This window comes from Brassica oleracea, chromosome C8 (assembly GCF_000695525.1).
Source record: "Brassica oleracea var. oleracea cultivar TO1000 chromosome C8, BOL, whole genome shotgun sequence".
NCBI lineage: Eukaryota > Viridiplantae > Streptophyta > Magnoliopsida > Brassicales > Brassicaceae > Brassica > Brassica oleracea.
The window spans coordinates 34,578,046-34,596,336 of NC_027755.1; the positions used below are offsets into that span (position 1 = coordinate 34,578,046).

Here is an 18,291-nt window from a genome sequence, read left to right on the forward strand (position 1 = left end):
TCCAAAAGTGGAAGCTTCTAGTTCTTTCTATTTGATCGGAAATTGATCAATCTAGCCATGAGCAAGTTAAAAAAGATCTTTAACAGGCCTTGGAGGACCGAACCTACGTATTTGGCAAATTATGGAGATGATTACTTGTGGCTAGGAGTGAACCAAGATCGGATATAGCTGGTTTTCCGTGAAATCTATTTCAGTAGAGCGTATGATGTCACAATAAGGATTAAAAATGACTTGATAGACACTCTTCATGTCGTACAACGTTTTCCGCAAATAAAAAAAATAAACTCTCTATTTTATTTTTATTTTCGTAATCTCATTTATGGTTTTACAAGTCCTCAAAAATCAAGTATCAAACGGTATTGATCCAACAATCCAAGAGACAGGCTCAGAAGATCTCAAGATTGGATATCTTTGCAGTGCTGACTCTACCTTCTAAGCGCTCGAGCATGCAGCAAATAGTTGGTTTCATTGAAAACACATGTGCAATCTGAATGTCTGCAAAATCTTTGTTCCCCTTAAAAAAGTTTTATTTTTTGGTCTGTTTCCATGGTTGCTCCAAGTTATTCATGTGTATTGATTGTATATATATATATATACGGGTTCGTTTGCTTTCACATCTATCTCTAATGTTTTTGCTACACATAAAACTTGTTCCACGACGAGATCATCAGATCCATCAGCTTACAACTTTAGTAGCCGCAACATAATCATATATTACATGAATCAGATCACAATCTTAGGAATAGAAAACAGAGGAACAGGCTGCAAACTAGGAAGAAGAGGAAGCAGCTTGAGTACTTGGGGTTGGGCTCGAGCTCCCGTAGATGTAAGAGCTGAATCCCCAAAACGTCAAGATCAACGACAGAATCTTAAACCCACTCATCGGATCATGCATCAATATCACAGCTGCTATACTAGTAATGGGCACTCTCACGGCGTTAAGCACTCCTGCCATGACCGTGGACGCCAGAAACAAGACAGCAGTGGCCCCAAGAACGCCCAGCTGAAACGTGACCGCGCTCCAGACAAGAACCTGAACGTACCGAGACTCCCCGCCTTCGAAACTCTTGGCCTCACGAGCCATCCCTTGGAAATCTCTGCTCAAAACCATCCCGAGAGTGGTAAACGCAAACGCCACCAGCGAAACCATCACCTGCTGCTCCAAAGCCACGTGGAAGAACCTCCTCCCCAGCAGCTTCACGAACACAAGCTCCGACAAGGCGAAAATGAGCCCGTGGAGCGCGGACCCCATAATGTCCCAAAAGAAACCGGCAAAGTACTGGCGGTTGGTGACGTAATCATACCGGTCAGAGCTAGAATCCAGCGCTATGATAGCCATGGCGCCAGTTATTATCACAATGGAGTTGATGACAGAAGCGTTCATGGGGTTTTTGACGATGAGGTAGCCGAACAAAGCGGAGAAGGCGAGGGAAGAGGACGCCAGAAGAGAAGAGGTCGACGCGGGGAGGTAGGCGTAGGCGTAAGCGTACATAAGGTTATCCGCGGCGCTCAAGAAGCCGAGGAGGGTGTAAGAAAGAAGGAGCTTTGCGTTGAGAGGTGTTGGTTTGATCTTTCGGAAGATGTATAAAGGAAGCAAGATGAGACAAGTGATTGGCCATCCAGCGACGGCGACCCAAGAGATGATCCATTTGCTCTGGCCGCCGTTCGAGAAGTAAAGACGAGAGAGTAGACTAGAAGCTGGGAAGGCCGTGAGCATTGACGTGCAGCTGAGAGTCAGGAGAATCCAATGTGAATGGGGCTTTGATTCATAAGCTTCTTTCGTCGATTTCTTGACGTTGGAAACCCAATTTGAATATGAAAAGGAAGCAGCAGGTGGGCGCTGCTCTGTTGTTTCATCCATTAGAAGTCCTGAAACATGTTAAACACATGAACATCAGAGAAAGCTTTTGACTTTAGCTGTGAGTTGTGCAAATGAGAAACCCGTGAACAACAGTCGATGAAGGCCTCGTCAGATCGGATTTAACAAGACAACTAAAAATCAAAACTTTTTTGCAATTTCTCGAATGGGTTTAGACGAACATCGTCTTAGGCTTGTCGCAAACCGAAAAAGATCGAAGCTTTAGCAGATTCTGATGAGTTTATCGTAGCCCTAAGTACAGAAACAAAGATTGTTCAACAAGTTGCTGAAGTTTTCTACGATTGGAATCAAATTCAACAAGAAAAACCCAAAATTGAGAAAGAACAATTTAAGAGTACTCACTGACTGACTCTGGGTTATCATCGTCTTTGAAAGTTGTCATTTCCTCAAAACCTCTTATTATTTTTTTTATGAGTGTTTTCCTTTCAGACCGCAATTATTTCCGGTGAAGAAAGAAACTGATGCGGTAGGAATCACGTGCTTTAAGACCACGGGTCCTTAGCCGTCGGATTCGCTAATCTAACTATTAACGGCTGAGATCTTGAGATTGTAATTTATGTTTGTTTCTACGATAGTGACCACTGACCCGTATGTTTTTGCAAATGGTTTATTTGCTATGGTTGTTGATACGATATTTTAAAGGACGGTTTTGCCGAGTGACGTGGAGAATCTGTCACCTTTCTCTCTCTTTGTCAACTAATGGTTAATTTGTCAAGTAATGGTTTATTTGCTGTGGTTGTTGATACTAATTAAAAAGAGATCATGTTTAGGTGTTATTTAATTAGGATGTCAATTTAGATTATGTGTCAGCTTAAGAATCAATTGAAAAAAAATGTTGATCCAAATCCAATTATTAAAAAATATTATATTAACCCAAAATATAAAAATCGTGTATTTTTTTCTTAAATAAAAGCTACAGAATTATCTAATATGGTTAACATATATATGGCAATTAATGACTATGAATAATAAAGATTTGATAACAATTTTTTACATATTTCTTCATTTTTGTTTAATTTTATATTATTAAAAAATTAAACAATCACATTAACCATATAATAAAAAACTTAGATTTTTTTTCTTATATCTTATATTTTGATTTTTTTAAATGACTTTAAATTAAAAAATAAGGAAGTCTTATATGTTATATTTAAATTTTTTAAAACGAATTTATATTTTCTTATGTGTTAGATACTCTTTTTCTTATATGTTATTTTTTGAGTTTTTTAAAATGATTTTAAATTACAAAAATGTAAGTTTTCCTTAAGCATACGACTAAAAGCATTAAAAGGACGTGTATCAATTTGATGGTTGATCTGAAACTTTTCAAAACCATACAAAAGATAAATGTCAAAATAATTCAACTGTGAAAAAAGTACCGTTCACTTTTTTCAAGAATGTGTTCGGTGGAAAAAATAAGGTTTTTGTGTCATAATTTGGTTAATGTCCAATCCGATCAACCCATGATATATTAATTATAGTTTAGTTCCATATTTTTTAATAAAAATTGATCCGGTCCTTCAGAAATAAATTATATAATAATAACAAAAAATATTGTACATGTATAAATAAAATGATCAAATATAAAAAAATTATCAATAATATATATAAATAAATTCACCCTGCGCAAATCGCAGATCTTATCCTAGTATAAGTTATAAGATAGTCTTAAAAGTCTTACGCCATAGATTGAAGAAAGTTTTGCAATAACGTATTTGTGAGATTCAATCCATCTTGTTCTGGATAGACAGAACACAAATAATATTATCATCGTTCAAGAGATGTTTTATGCGTTAAGAACAAATCCAGGTGGAAAACACAAGCGAATTAATGAACATAAAAAAAATGAGCAAAGCATATGTTCGTATGCAATGGGAGTTTATTAAAGTTGTTATGAAGAAGATGGATCTTCATAAACTTGGATTGAGCGGATAATGTGACGCATAACGTCTGTTATGTATCATGTTCTCATGAATGGCAACCCAAGAGAAAATATTGTCCTAGAAAAAGGATTACGTAAGGAGATTTTTTGTCTCTTTTCTTTTTCATTTTGCGGACGAAAGCGCTCGTTAATCGTTTTAACCATGTGGAAAGTCAAAGTAAAATAACCGGGATGTGCATTCGCATGCTAAACATAATTTTAATGCAATATGTAAGTTAGTCTAAGGGAATGGGATTAACTAATGTAGACAAGATACGATCAACAGTCTTTGCTTTCTCCGGAGAGCCGTGGCCATCACCGTATTGATACATACATTGCGACATGCGTGCTAGATTTATTGCAGCTTCCACAAAACCCCGTGGAAGTAACGATGAGTCATGTGAAATTATCTCGTTATTCATCTCATTCCATGTGTTGCTGATCATGTCTTCCACGTACGCACGTGACTTTTCTTCCGAAGCTCCTGTCTCATTCATGTAACACTGGACCGATTTGAGAACGTCACCTCTTTTCAATTCATCCTACATCAATAGACAAACTCATATATACCAGATAAGAGCATGATTATCGCTTGATACCCGATATGGTGTCCTTAATTTTTTTTATTTTTTTTTGTCCTTAAAAAAAAAGAAATTGAACAAATCGCGGACCGCTGCGTGTCAGTGGAGCCCGCAAACAGTAAAAAAACCAGCCCAAGACCGATCCTTCACTCGCGATTTTCGTGATCGTTTTTTAAAAAACACGTGGGATCCACACATTAAAATCACACAGAAACGGGTTTTAGAAACCGCGATAATTATGGTCTAACTCTTTTATTTTTTTTCATATATATAGTTAATATAATTCTTTGTTGTTTTCATATTGTCCTGTATATTGCCAAAAGAGAAATTTCCTAGGATAGACCTAAAAAGTTTTTGTCACAAATATAAACCTTAAAATAAAAATGACCAAAATAGACTTAAATGTTTTATCAAAAGAAGTAAATATACACATATATCTCTAGGGTTAATTAATTTAGACATTAAGGTTTAGAGTTAAGGGGTGATGTTTAGGGTTTATGGTTTAAGGTTTAGGGTTTAGAGTTTAGGGTTTAGGGTTTAGAGTTGAGTAGTGGGGTTTTGGGGATAGGATTACAAATTTTTAAAAATTAAAAAAAATTGAAAAAAATTAAAAACTTTCAAAATAAAAAATGTTATTTTGGTCATTTTAGTTTTTGAAATCTATTTTTGTGATAAAAACCTAAGAAAATCTATTTGAGTGAATTTTCCTTGCTAAAATGTTGACCTCTCAAAAAAAAAATTTTTGAAACACGACCTCTCAGTTATTATCATTTAGTTTTTAGGATAGAAACTAGAGAAGCAGATAGTTAAGGTTCATATATAGTTTCATAAGTTATTATCATGATTTAACTTGTCTAATAGGTAGGATATGAATCACTCACGTCAATATAAAAAAAAAAATCGTTAGAAATGTTGTGAAGTTTCACGCTCGTAATTTTTTAAATAATAGTGTACAATAGAGAAACAATTACTTACCGGCGAAGTTCCAAGGTCGTTGGCTAGGCGTAACACGATTGCAGAGCATCGGACGACATGTTGTTGGTGTCGGGACAAAGTCTCCAAGACCTGACTAGAGATTTTGTCGGAAAAGACGCAGTAAAAGTGGGCTAATATAGTTGGGGCCGATATTGAAATCCAAGCATTTTGCATGTACTCTTCAACACTTGGTTTGTGTTTCTTTTTGTGCCACTTTGCTTCAACTAGATATGCTTTACATAAATCTCCCCACTCATTTTAAGATGATTAAAAGCATTGTTAATTAGAATTTTATCATAAAACCGATAATTATAAAATCCGTATATACTTACCGACTTTTTTAGGAAAGGGATCACATTAATATTTTTATCTTTGAGAATATCACGGCCAATGCTATTTGTTTCATTGTATAATACAAGATAACACAGCTTCATGTACTCGGGAAGTTCATCAAGCCGATTTACATCCCAACTGTAACACACACAAACACATATATACATATAGATAAATCATAAATAACTTCTGACCCACGACATGTGCATTATATATGTTTCAATTAAAATTCTGTGCTTTTAATAATTTTTAAAATAAACCAAGAGAAAAAGAAAATGAGTACTTTTCAACGATGGCAGTGAATTGTTGAAGTTCATCAAGAGTGCCATAGACATCGTAGATGTCATCGATGGTTGTAATAAGTGCATTTATTTTGGTTATTACTCGTCGAACGTATCCAAATTGAGGCTCTTGGATTTGTCCAACAGTCCAAAAATAATTCTCTACTATTCTGTCCCTTGCAAAGTGAAGTTGATTACTCAAGCCCGTCTCCTTCCACCAGCTTCACGCCACATATAAACAGTGCAGAAAAGAAAGAATTTACCGCCTACATTATTTTGTTGTGAATAAATATATTGTCTATTGTAATCAATATTACCTTGAGAGGTATTTGAGTTCTTCTTGATGAACAGCTTGTACGATATTGAAGTCGATCTTGGCGAATTCGATCAAGACATCATGTTTACTGTACGCATCTATGTACCGTCTTGTCTCTAGCCTTTTCATTCTCCAATGGTACGGCATCTCTAGTGCTTCAACGGCCATCTCAAGGACATTTACATCGTACGTATTATGATCAGGGCTATCTATGATTTTTCTTAGTTGTTGGTTTGCATAAGCCCTAATGACTTTATGCAATTTTGTATCCAATTTTGTTGCAAGATACGATGCTTCGTATACAGAGATGAGCCCTCTTATATCATCACTCTCGAAGGTACCATCTTCTATTTTGTTGATGAACACATCAAATATGCCTGAAATAAACGTAGTTAACATGCATGCATAGAATTTTAAATACAAAAATTAGAATTTCCTGATATGAGGAATAGTTATTTATTGTACTAACCTTCTGAGACATTGAAACCATGTTCTCTAAGTAGTCGAAATTTGAGTGCGGTGGCATGTAAATCTTCTTTGCCACATTCTCTTACATTATTATGATAAAAATCCGTTAAAATGTTGTCAATCTTACTCTCAAAATGATATGAGACCCCAAGTCTCTGTAATTTGTCAACTAGCTCCAATTGCTCAAGAGGAGTCGTCGTCTCATCAAGCACCTTCCTCACCTTTTCTTTTAGAAAGTCTCTATCTCTCACACAATTTGCTCTCTTCTTGGGTAGTATATATTGTTATGTTAGCTTAGCAAATTCGATCGTATATATATATATTACGATACACAGAAATACACGTACCACATATATATTCTCGAGCGAAAGAAGGAATTCGTGGTCCCAACGAGAAGGCTCATAGTTGGCTGAGCCTCGAAGAGTGTCAACAGTAGCAGCAACCGTTTTGGTCTTCACTGATGTCCATGCCAAACGCCGAGGACTTCGAGAAGTGGGTGAAAGCCTAAGAGCATTATGATAAATATGAGTTGAACCAATACATAAAGTAGACATTGAATTATATTTTAGCGTGGCTGATGGTTTCATGACTGCATTCGAGTCAGGTTTATATATGTAGGGCTACGCAGCCTAGGCTAACTCTCAAGCGTTATGTGGCTCCTATATGTGAAAAGTGTTATGGGATTAGCCTCTAAAGGTATGTGTGATCTTCGTGCTATTGCCTGTCCTATCTTGCTGTCATATGATTGACACCAAAACATGGTCCCCCAGGACCCCCATCAGTCGCATGAGAAACACATTCCTATTTCAAATTTCAAATCAGAATCAAATTCAAGTAAAATATCTTTCAAATACCTTCGATCATTCTTTGTGCTCCACAAACCAACATGTTCAGATCTAATTTTAATTCATTTTTCTGATATTATTATTTTTAATTGTTTTTAATAATGAAATAATTTAAAATATTTTCGATTAAAAAACAACTTAATAATTAATATGCTAATAATTAATTTTGAGGTTTAAAATATAAGTAAATGCAATTTAAAGGATATTTTGTGATTTTTTCAATTATATTTGAATATGATCTACGCTTAGCCTATGTAGCCACCACCAGTTGATTAAAAATCAAATTAATATAAAATATGCTAATAAATAATTTTAAGGTTTAAAATGTAAGTAAATGTCAGATCTTTTGTGATATTTTTTCAATTATAAATTGAATATCTACACTTAGGTAGCCATCACCAGTTAAGTAATGAGAGATGAATTCAGTTACAACTTTGTAACATGAAAGCAACGATGCATGGTAATAATTAGGTCTCGCCTGGTTTGGATCGAGTATTTTGGATTTTTGGGTTTATATTTCTAGGTTTCATTTTAATATTTTATTAGTACATGTCGGTTCAAATAATAACATTTCACATTCGGTTCAAATTTGTATTGCATCGTAAAATAACCATTATCATTTAGATTCAGATTATATCGGTTCAGTTTGGATATACTCCAAAGTAAAAGACAAAATTTAAAATCAAAACATAAGAAAAACCACTTTAAATAGCAAAAAAAATAATCGAACACACATCAAACTGGTAAAATAACAATAAAGTTTTGAATCAAACATGAGAACAAACATCATTTATAAAAAATATGTTCGGGATACCTCCAGGTTAATAAAAAAAATAATATGCATTATTTTATAGATAGCGTAAACTTGTTATTTCAACAAACAAAATGTGAAGTATTTATTTGTAAGTAATTGAGTATTTAAGGTATTTATTTAAATTCTAATGCTTATTTTTATATGTCATATCAAAATAAATATTTAATTGAGTAATTGAAGTACTTACATATGTTTATATTGACTATTAATTTCAGATTATTTGGGCGGATTCGGTTAATAAAGTTCGAATATTTTTGTACTATCCTATAACGGATCGGATTTTTCGGTTCAGATCTCGGGGGTCCGGATTTTATGCCCAGCAATAGTATTGTGTAAATTAACTTTCTTTATGAAGACAAACACTAGAAAATTAGAAATGATCGGTGATTTCAATCCTGCAAGTAGTAATGTCAAATGGGCGGGCTATAAATGGGTAGTCCGTGTCCAAATAGATATGGTCCGAAATGGACAGACCCATATTGAACCATAAATATTTTTTGTCCAAATGGGTGAGCCAACTACATACATGGCCAAATTTGGGTTTAACCAGTTGGACAATGGGCGACATAACAACTGTATCTTCAGAATCTTCTTTTAGTGTTGGAAGCCGGGTCCTTACTAAGTACAGAAGCCGACTACTACCATCCAATGTACAAGCTCTCATATGTACAAGAAATTGGCTCTGTGGGTTTGAACCAATGAGTAAGTCGTCTCATCTAGATTTCATGTTGATTCTGCTATGTGAAATGCTTAGTTTGAGGATGAACTTGTACTTGATGCTTAGTTAGGGGATGAACTTGTATTCTTTTGTCACAGGTTTAACAAGGTTTGTGTACACCAGTAGAAGCGTAAGATTTGATCAATTTGTCCATTTTTCATAGGTTAAAAGTTTTAGTTAGTTGTGAGAAATGCTCTGATTTTTTCTTGATGTTGTTGTGAAAAATGCTCTGATTTTTGCTTGATGTTGTTATGCGAAATGCTTTGATTTTTGCTTGCTGTCTTTGCCTAGATTTATATGAAATCTTTGCTTGTTTCTGTTATGTATATATAGTCATTTGGTTTGATTCCAATCTTGTATCTTTTGCTTGTTAATATGTTAGGTGATTCCGAAGATGAAGATGAGATTGAGGAGAATGAAGATGAAAATAAAGAAGAAGGAGAACAAGAACAAGAAGACGGTGGAAGAAAGAAGAAGAAGAAGGTGGTGACCAAGTGAAGAAATGAAACCCTCTTTGTTATAAAACAATGTTCTGAACTTGTGAAATGTATTTTCACTTTTCAATGCTGTGTGAACTTGTGTTTTTTTATCACTTTGAACTTATCTTTTGAATTTATCTTGTGTTTTTTATAACTTTGAAACATGAAGTTGAAAACACAAGTATATCATATTTATAAATCTTTTGAACTGTATATGACATCTTTAAAATTGAAAAACTTAAGAATTTTTGCATTTTTAGAACTGAAATATACTGTTTACATTAAGTGGGCACATGGACCGTCCATGGATAACCCAACAAATCATGGTCCTATTTGGTTATGGTCTCATTTGGACATGGTCCTATTTGGGCTTCGACCAAAAATGTCCAGCAACCCATTCGGACACACCCAAACCCGCCCAACCCGCCCATTTGACATCTCTACCTGCAAGCTGTATGCACTTTCGCGTAGGCTTAACAACTCAATTGGGCCACGTTGTTATGGTTGGGGTTTGTGAGATCGTTGGCGTATCTCATTCGTCGGTATTTTGCCCATCTCCGAAGATGATTCTATTATTAAGCACGACGAAATAATAAGAGAACAAGAGCACATCGATATAGTAGGAATTAAAGCTTTCAAAAATCGATATCATTCATTTTTTTTCATGTTCATGTTTTCCCTTTCTGTTATATGACTATCTAACACTTGTCTCGAGTAATTAACAAAACTGAGAATAGTCTACAAGGAATTAAAAAACCATAACCGAAGCTAGAATAATATGTCCATAAGCCATCCGATGATCAGTTTGATTTTTATGTTCTTCAAAAAAATAAAAACTTATGATGTCTGCGGCTGCCGTAAATAAAAAAATCGATACTTCGATTAGACCGTTGTTGACAAAATAAACTGAAAGAAAATTTATCAGTTATCGACTAGCCTCCATGTTTGACTAGTATACGAATAGTTGAACTGGTTTTTGTAACGCAGCTTCTAAAAAAAGTTTCATGGGATTCGATAATCACACATAAGCAGAACTATAACTAAACCTAGTCAAAAGTCAAAATAATTCTGATTCGGTTTATATGGTTTTGGTTGGAGTTATGTTTGGTTCAGTAAAAAATTAATCAACTAGACATGATATCCCAATTATAATTAAAAATTTAGTCATTGTTTAGCAAAAATGCTAAACTTTGAAAATATTCTTATTGAAGATATCTCACATTATTTTTCAAAAATGTGTTAAATAAAATATCATAAATAATTAACTTGGATATAAAAAAATTGGTATGAAATTTTCATTTTGAAATACACATAATTTATTATCATTATTTATACATATTTGCATTTATATATGTATTAAAAATTTCATGTTAAAAGCTCCTCGACAGAAGTGTTCTAAGTGAACGGTGATCAAACACTTAATGGCAATACAAACCTTAGATTGTTATTAAGACGGCATAAACACTTAAACAAAATAAAATATTGAATTTACAATAAAATTTATTTAGTTAATAAAATCAAATAACTGTATTATTTTAAGATTTTGTAACGTAAAAAATTAATTAAATCGACCCTAGCACATTTCTATCTATATACTAGACGATCGCTCTGATCACTTTCATCGCTTCTCCTTTCTATTTTCTTCGTCCTCCTCGAATCACACACCTCTCCATTAGTTCTCACCAAAGAGCCAAAGCCAAATGGCTCACTCTCTCGGCCTCACTCAACCCAAACCCACCGACCATCCCAAGGTTTCGTTTCTATTCTCTCTAACATTTTGATCTACTCAGTTTCGTTGACTCGATTTTATGCTCTGGAGCAGATCTCGTTCGCCGCCAAGGAGATCGACGTGACGGAGTGGAAAGGAGACTTACTCGTCGTCGGCGCGACGGAGAAGGACTCGACTAAAGACTCAGCCTCAAAGTTCGAGAACCCGATCTTGAACAAGCTCGACGCTCGCTTGAGTGGACTCTTGGCTCTGGTCTCGTCTGAAGAGGATTTCTCCGGTAAACCGGGTCAGTCAACGGTTCTTAGACTTCCCGGTTTAGGGTCGAAACGGATCGGTTTGATCGGTTTAGGAAAGTCCGCTTCTTCTCCCGCGGCTTTCCAAAGCCTTGGTGAAGCTGTTGCTACGGTTGCGAAAGCTTCACAGTCTAGCACCGTTGCTGTCGCTCTTGCCTCTCATGATAATGAATCAAAGCTTAGCTCTGCGTCAGCTTTAGCTTCAGGTAAACGCAAAGTTCGAGTCTTTCGAAACTCATTTCACGCAAAGTTCGAGTCTTTTATGGTTTCCTTGTGGTGTCGATAGGCGTAGTGCTCGGGTTGTTTGAGGATGGTAGGTTTAAATCTGAGTCAAAGAAACCGTCTTTGAGCTCTGTTGATATCATTGGATTTGGAACTGGACCTGAGCTGGAGAAGAAGCTCAAGTATGCTCAAGATGTTTCCTACGGTGTTATTTTCGGGAGAGAGCTCATTAACTCTCCTGCCAATGTGCTCACTCCCGGTATGGATCTGTGGATATCAGTGTCGTTGTTTTCATTGTGTCGTTCTAATGGTTCTGTGTTTGTTTCAGCTGTGCTTGCTGATGAAGCAGCTAAAGTGGCTTCTACTTATAGTGATGTGTTTACTGCTAATATCTTGAACGAGGAGCAGTGCAGAGAGTTGAAGATGGGTTCTTATCTAGCTGTTGCTGCTGCTTCGGCTAATCCTCCTTTCTTCATCCACCTTGTGTATAGACCTCCGAGTGGCGATGTTAAGACCAAGCTCGCTCTTGTTGGAAAAGGATTGACCTTTGACAGGTAATCACTTTGAGCATTCCATTTTATGTTTTTTGTATTGGTGACGTTTTAGTGGTTGTTGATTGAGAGTCTTGGGTTTTACAGTGGTGGCTACAACATTAAGGCTGGACCTGGCTCATCAATTGAGCTCATGAAATTCGACATGGGTGGTTCAGCTGCTGTTCTTGGTGCTGCGAAAGCCATTGGTGAGATTAAGCCTCCTGGTGTTGAGGTAAGCTCCTCCCATTCACATTCTTTTGAAGCTAGAGTTTGTTAACACAACTAACCAATCGGTGTTCCGCAACCAGGTTCATTTCATCGTTGCAGCCTGTGAGAATATGATTAGTGGAACTGGAATGAGACCTGGTGATGTCATCACAGCCTCTAACGGAAAAACCATTGAGGTATCAGATGATTGTTTATTTAAGTTTCAGACTTTAGTTGTTTTCCCTATGGCGATGCTAAGTGTTGGCAATGGTGTTTTCAGGTCAACAACACAGATGCTGAAGGTCGTCTAACACTTGCTGATGCTCTGGTTTATGCTTGTAACCAGGGCGTTGACAAGGTATTGCGATGTTTTTCTTTGCTCTTACTGATAAGAGAAGCTATATAAGCTTGTTTATGTTAAAAAGTGTGAATTTGAACTTGCAGATTGTTGACCTGGCTACATTGACGGGGGCATGTGTTATTGCTCTTGGAACATCAATGGCAGGTATATAGCTAAATAATCCTAAAGAAACCATGCATTGGGATCGTTTTATATGTATGAAGATTGGCTCATGATGGTTGTTCGGTGCTTTTCACTTGGCAGGAATTTACACACCTAATGATGAGCTTGCAACTGAGGTGATTGCTGCATCAGAGAAGAGTGGAGAGAAGCTGTGGAGGATGCCATTGGAGGAGAGCTACTGGGAGATGATGAAGTCTGGATGTGCTGATATGGTCAACACAGGCGGGCGAGCAGGAGGCTCCATCACCGCAGCTCTCTTCTTGAAACAGGTGAAACCAAATACTATATTTTTTAAAAACAATAACATATATAAAATATTTTTGAAAACGACAAACAATCTGCACATGTTTTTGATCTAAAATAATGTTGAAAAAATTAACAAAATAATATGCTAATATTTTTGTGTCGGTCAGTTTGTGAGCGAGAAGGTGCAGTGGATGCATATAGACATGGCTGGACCGGTGTGGAACGAGAAGAAGAAGTCTGGGACTGGGTTTGGTGTCGCGACGCTTGTCGAATGGGTGCAGACGAATTCTTCTGCGTAGATGTAACCTGGAGGATGAGATAAAAAGAGTGAGAGAGACCCTAATGTTTTTCTGGTGTTGAAGTGATTACTGGTCGTATAATAACGTGTCAAAAGTTTGTGTTAAATGTTTTTTACTTTTTTGAACAGTAGATTATCATATGTTGAATAAAGGGGTCCCTTTGCTTTGTCGTTCAAAGATACGTCTGAAATTTCCTTACTTCTGAATCTTCGACATTGGTCTCAAGTAAAATCCTTAAATTATTGTGCTGCAGATAAAATAATTTGATTGTTACTGAAAAAAAAACCAGGATAGACTTGAAAATAAAATAATAAATAATCACTTTATTGGATTGATATTTTTATCATTTATGCCCACGTTGACAAAAGTGCGAGTACTAGGTCCTGTTCTAAAAATCGACCGTTTAGGCGTTACGCGTCGTTCTTCCGTTCTGATTTATGCCAAATAGGTTTAAAAAATCAGATATCCGATTTTTTCCGCCTAGCCGCCTAATCTATTTATTTATTTTTATTTATTTTTTTATTTTAAATAATATTTTTATTTGTTTATTTGATCTAAAATTTTATAAATATCATTTATATTCATAATTTTGACGAAGATTACACTATATTAAATTTATATATTCTATTTGTGTGTTTTATACAATCTTAAACATGAAAATGTATTAATGTTATACACAATTAAAGATTAACATGTTTTATAATATAGTAAACCATCTAAAAATTTCGTTCCTCATAATTTCCGATTAATCTTCGATTTTCTCTTTAGGCGATAGACTCAACCCAACCGCCCGACTAGCGCCTAGCACGTTTCGGAACAGGGGTAGTAGGTAGCCCTCAACTTTTTTTTTTTTTTTTTGTCAACAGCCCTCAACTTAAAATAGCTTTAAGAGAACTATGTGTCGGTCTCTTCTTTCATTTTTTTTTTTTGAAGAAGACTTTTGGTTAAAATTTGCTATGTAAATAGTTTTCCTTTTTGCTTTACGGTTTCCAATTGAATCGGCTTTCTCTAGATTCCAATTTAGTCTAGGGTTATCCAACTATTATTTGCATGTTTTCTTTTCTCAGGTTTTTGCATGTTGTATCCGAGTTGTAACCGATTGTTTTTCATGTGTTTGATAGTCTGTTTTATTGTATCCGAGTTTTAACCGAGTGATATGCCTCTTTACAGGCTTAGACGGAGCTTCCAGTTGTTTTTAAAGCCGCAAATTGTGTTTGATTGGACATAAACTCATCATTTGTACTTGCCTTATTGACCTTTTTCATCTAATGAAAACATGGCTCACAAAAAGAAATGTAGAACTCAACTTAACACCTTTGCCACATTATTTAAACTTTCTGTTGAAGTATAAGATTAGTAAAAAACAAACAAACAAACTTGATTGTCCATTATTCTTTGCAAAGCAAACTGCGTGTGCGTTTCCCAGACTCTTAAGACATGCGGTTTATAACATTAACAGGAACAAGTTGAAGAGGATGCTTCCTGTGGCTAGTGAGACCAGGCGCTTCTTCGACACTCACTTCCTCCGTCACTTTCCAATCAAAATGATACAAAAGATTCGCCAAAGTGAACTCCACCGTACTCAATCCCATATACATCGCCGGACAACCTCTCCTACCGCTCCCAAACGGCAACAACTCATAGCTCGTCCCTTTAGTTTCAACATTGCTATCCACAAATCTCTCCGGGATAAACTCATCAGGATCCTTCCACACATCAGGGCTACGACCAATGGCCCATGTATTAACATGAATCCGCGTTCCGGGGTATATATCATAGCCCTTGATCTTGAATCTTGACATTGCCTCTCTTGGAATCAGAATCGGACTCGGTGCGTGTAACCTCCAAGTCTCCTTGATCACCATTTTCATGTACTCTAGACCTTCGAGATCCTCGTAGGTCACTTTCCCTTTGTCTCCTACACGTTCACGTATCTCGGTTTGAACTTTCTTCATCACCCTTGGGTGTCTTGCAATCTCTGCCATTGTCCAGTCCATTGTTATTGCAGATGTGTCTATGCCTGCTACAAATAAATCCTGTAATGAAAAAAGAAATCCTTCAACTATCCAAAATATCCGAAAAGTTTTTAAAACAACAAAAATCAGATGAAAACTATCAAAACTATATATAAAGTATCTGAAATTTTCCAATTAAAAAAATATTCTGATATATAAAACTATAAAATTCTCCAAATAAGCTCTAAATTATCCAAATAACCAAAGTCAGGTAAAACTAAGTTAACACGTTTAGTTACACTTACACGTTCGGAACTCAACAGTAACCACCAATGCCTAATCTAAATCTTTTGTGCTTTACGAACTGAATTTAACCGAAACTTACCATAAGAATGGCTCTGATGTGTTTATCAGTGATCCGTGTCGACCCGAGTTTGGTTTCTTGACTCTGTAGCTTGAGCAACACGTCAATAAGATCTTCACGTTCGTCTTCCGTCTTCTTCTTCTCTCGATGATCCACAATAGCTTTCTGGTAAAACGCGTCCAGCTCTCGAAAGCTCTTCCTCCGGCTAGCTTCAAGCCCCGAGATCCGATCAACGATCCACCCAAACACCGGAAAAATATCCTCCGCCGCGAACTTCCCGATCACCCTGTTCGCCTCCGTGAAGATCTCAAGAAACCTCTCGTTGTCGATCCCGCTTCCCACAAAACTCAGCCCGAACGCCATCCGACAGGTGAAGCTGGCCACGTACTTCGCCAGCTTCCCCGTCAGATCCACCTGAGATCCAGACGCGGCCGAGCCGGAGAGCGAGCCCACGAGTCGGCTCAGCTCCTCCTCTCTTATGTTCCGGAACGAGTTGGCTCGTTTGACGGAGAAAAGCTCGAGGACGCAGAGCTTGCGGACGTCTTTGTAGTAGTCCCCCCACTGGGTGAAGCCTAGGCCGAGCCCGTCGTAGAAGAAGCTCTTGGTGATGGACAGCCTGGGGCGCGTGCAGCAGTCGGAGTCGTGGGCTTTCAGGACTTCCTCCGCCGTCTCCGGCGAGTGGACGACCACCGTGCGGACGCTTCCGAGGTAGACGGTGATGACGGGGCCGTATTTGAGCGAGAGGTCTCTGAGGGTGCGGTGAGGGAGGTTCCCGAGCTGGTGGATGTTTCCTAGGATGGGGAGCTTCGGCGGGCATGGCGGAAGGTTCTTGAAGGAGGGAAGGAGATAGGTTTTGAAGAGGATAAGGAGTGGAGGAAGTAAGAGGAGAAGAAGCCATGGAAACATCTCAGTGGAGGTGGAGATGGGGAAGGAGAAAAGCGTCATTTCTTGTTGAATGATATGTGAGAGTACAGAAGATGAAACTTTATAATATACGAATACACACTATTATATGGTTTGGTTTAATTAAGTTTTTGTTTGTGAGAACATCCAACCACACATGTTCAGATTTGGGATGTGATTCATGTGGGAGTAGAACAAATATATGATTAACTTGGATGTGTGTAGTTCCTATCAATCACGGATCTGTATTTTCAACTTTCAACTATTTTATTATATATTTTTCATTTGCTGTATTATACTATTATGTCACCTAGTCATTATTATCTCTTCTAGATCATACTATTGAACAAAAGTCTTGGTTGGTACAAAAGTCAACATTATAATGCTTTCCAGTATTTTGAAAATCGGCCCAACCGTTAGTCGATTAGTAAATCAAAAGACCGAATGGAAATAAACCTTGGATTTAAATTAAGCTGCCAAAACCGGCCAGAAATTGGCAAAACTGATAACTCGAATCAATTAAAAAACCGTTTCAACCAAATACTAAACATAGTTTCATTAATTTTGATATACAAATGGTAGTTTTTATTTGATTCCAAATTCTTAGTCTTACGATTAAAAAGCCAAAATCATTTCTTTATTTGTTTTAGCCTAGGGAAATTTAGCTGAATCTACACAAAAGAAAAGTTAACTAAAAGTAACAATGAATGAGTTTTCTGTATTTGTATAACAAGTTATTTATATGGGTGTAATTATATTGCATCCCCTCTACTCATCTGGAAGACATATCCGTAAATAGTGTATGTTAATAATGTGCAAGAGAAATAAATCGGGTCTAAACATCGCAAAGATTTACGAGGTTTGTTTTAAAATATGAAGGCACGTTTTGTTTGATTTATAATTAGATTACACCAATTTATATGGTGTGTTCTTTGCAATGTATTAATATAAAATATAATTATTAAAGTATCTGGAAAATGTGGTTAATAACCAAATATAGTAGGGCGTGATCTATTAAACCAAATTAAATAAAACTAATGTTGTTGAAAATACTCACACTACAAGAAAACATCGGTATTCTGACGGACATTCCGACGGAAAATGAAATCCTCGGAATTTCCCGAGGAATTTCCTCGGAATATACCGACGGAATTCCGAGGAAATATCAATCCGTCGGAATATTCCGAGGAAATTCCGAAGAAAAGTGTGTTCCTCGGAAAAGACCGATGAATTCCGAGGAAATAGTATAGGGATTTTACAAAATTCCGAGGAAATTCCGAAGAACTAGTGATCGATCGATGCGTTTTTGGACATATACCCATCGATCGATCACATTGTTACGCTTTGGTCCATCTTAGTGATCGATCGATGCGTTTTTGGACATATATCCATCGATCGATCCGTTTA

General features: G+C 36.6%; 4 protein-coding genes across 7 annotated transcripts; 1 reads left to right on the plus strand and 3 right to left on the minus strand.

The window, feature by feature from the left end:
* Positions 1-619: 619 nt before the first annotated feature.
* Positions 620-2,332, minus strand: LOC106312761 (probable purine permease 5). Of its 3 annotated transcripts, none has more exons than XM_013750400.1 (3): positions 2,222-2,330; positions 2,041-2,110; positions 620-1,869 (listed from the first exon to the last, which is right to left on the minus strand). In XM_013750400.1, exon 3 carries the CDS (start codon positions 1,859-1,861, stop codon positions 770-772), a length of 1,092 nt encoding a protein of 363 aa, XP_013605854.1. In that variant the 5' UTR covers positions 1,862-1,869; positions 2,041-2,110; positions 2,222-2,330; the 3' UTR covers positions 620-769. The 3 variants fall into 3 exon arrangements, with proteins under 3 accessions (XP_013605854.1, XP_013605853.1, XP_013605852.1); XM_013750399.1 differs by having other exon boundaries at positions 1,942-2,110; XM_013750398.1 differs by lacking the exon at positions 2,041-2,110 and having other exon boundaries at positions 2,222-2,332.
* Positions 2,333-3,941: 1,609 nt separating this feature from the next.
* Positions 3,942-7,412, minus strand: LOC106308146 (beta-myrcene/(E)-beta-ocimene synthase 2, chloroplastic). 2 transcript variants are annotated; one of them, XM_013745276.1, is made up of 7 exons: positions 7,102-7,412; positions 6,756-7,020; positions 6,288-6,663; positions 5,973-6,191; positions 5,689-5,827; positions 5,357-5,608; positions 3,942-4,342 (listed from the first exon to the last, which is right to left on the minus strand). In XM_013745276.1, the coding sequence occupies exons 1-7, from the start codon at positions 7,339-7,341 to the stop codon at positions 4,037-4,039; spliced, it is 1,797 nt and encodes a 598-aa protein (XP_013600730.1). In that variant the 5' UTR covers positions 7,342-7,412; the 3' UTR covers positions 3,942-4,036. The 2 variants fall into 2 exon arrangements, with proteins under 2 accessions (XP_013600730.1, XP_013600731.1); XM_013745277.1 differs by having other exon boundaries at positions 6,756-7,017; positions 7,102-7,411.
* A 3,756-nt stretch (positions 7,413-11,168) lies between these two features.
* LOC106312505 (leucine aminopeptidase 1) lies at positions 11,169-13,856 on the plus strand. Its single transcript, XM_013750055.1, has 10 exons — positions 11,169-11,361; positions 11,433-11,838; positions 11,919-12,113; positions 12,183-12,408; positions 12,493-12,619; positions 12,696-12,791; positions 12,875-12,952; positions 13,039-13,099; positions 13,199-13,386; positions 13,531-13,856. Exons 1-10 carry the CDS (start codon positions 11,311-11,313, stop codon positions 13,660-13,662), a joined length of 1,560 nt encoding a protein of 519 aa, XP_013605509.1. The 5' UTR covers positions 11,169-11,310; the 3' UTR covers positions 13,663-13,856.
* A 1,087-nt stretch (positions 13,857-14,943) lies between these two features.
* Positions 14,944-17,055, minus strand: LOC106312312 (cytochrome P450 71B6). Its single transcript, XM_013749789.1, has 2 exons — positions 16,003-17,055; positions 14,944-15,698 (listed from the first exon to the last, which is right to left on the minus strand). Exons 1-2 carry the CDS (start codon positions 16,924-16,926, stop codon positions 15,093-15,095), a joined length of 1,530 nt encoding a protein of 509 aa, XP_013605243.1. The 5' UTR covers positions 16,927-17,055; the 3' UTR covers positions 14,944-15,092.
* Positions 17,056-18,291: the final 1,236 nt, after the last annotated feature.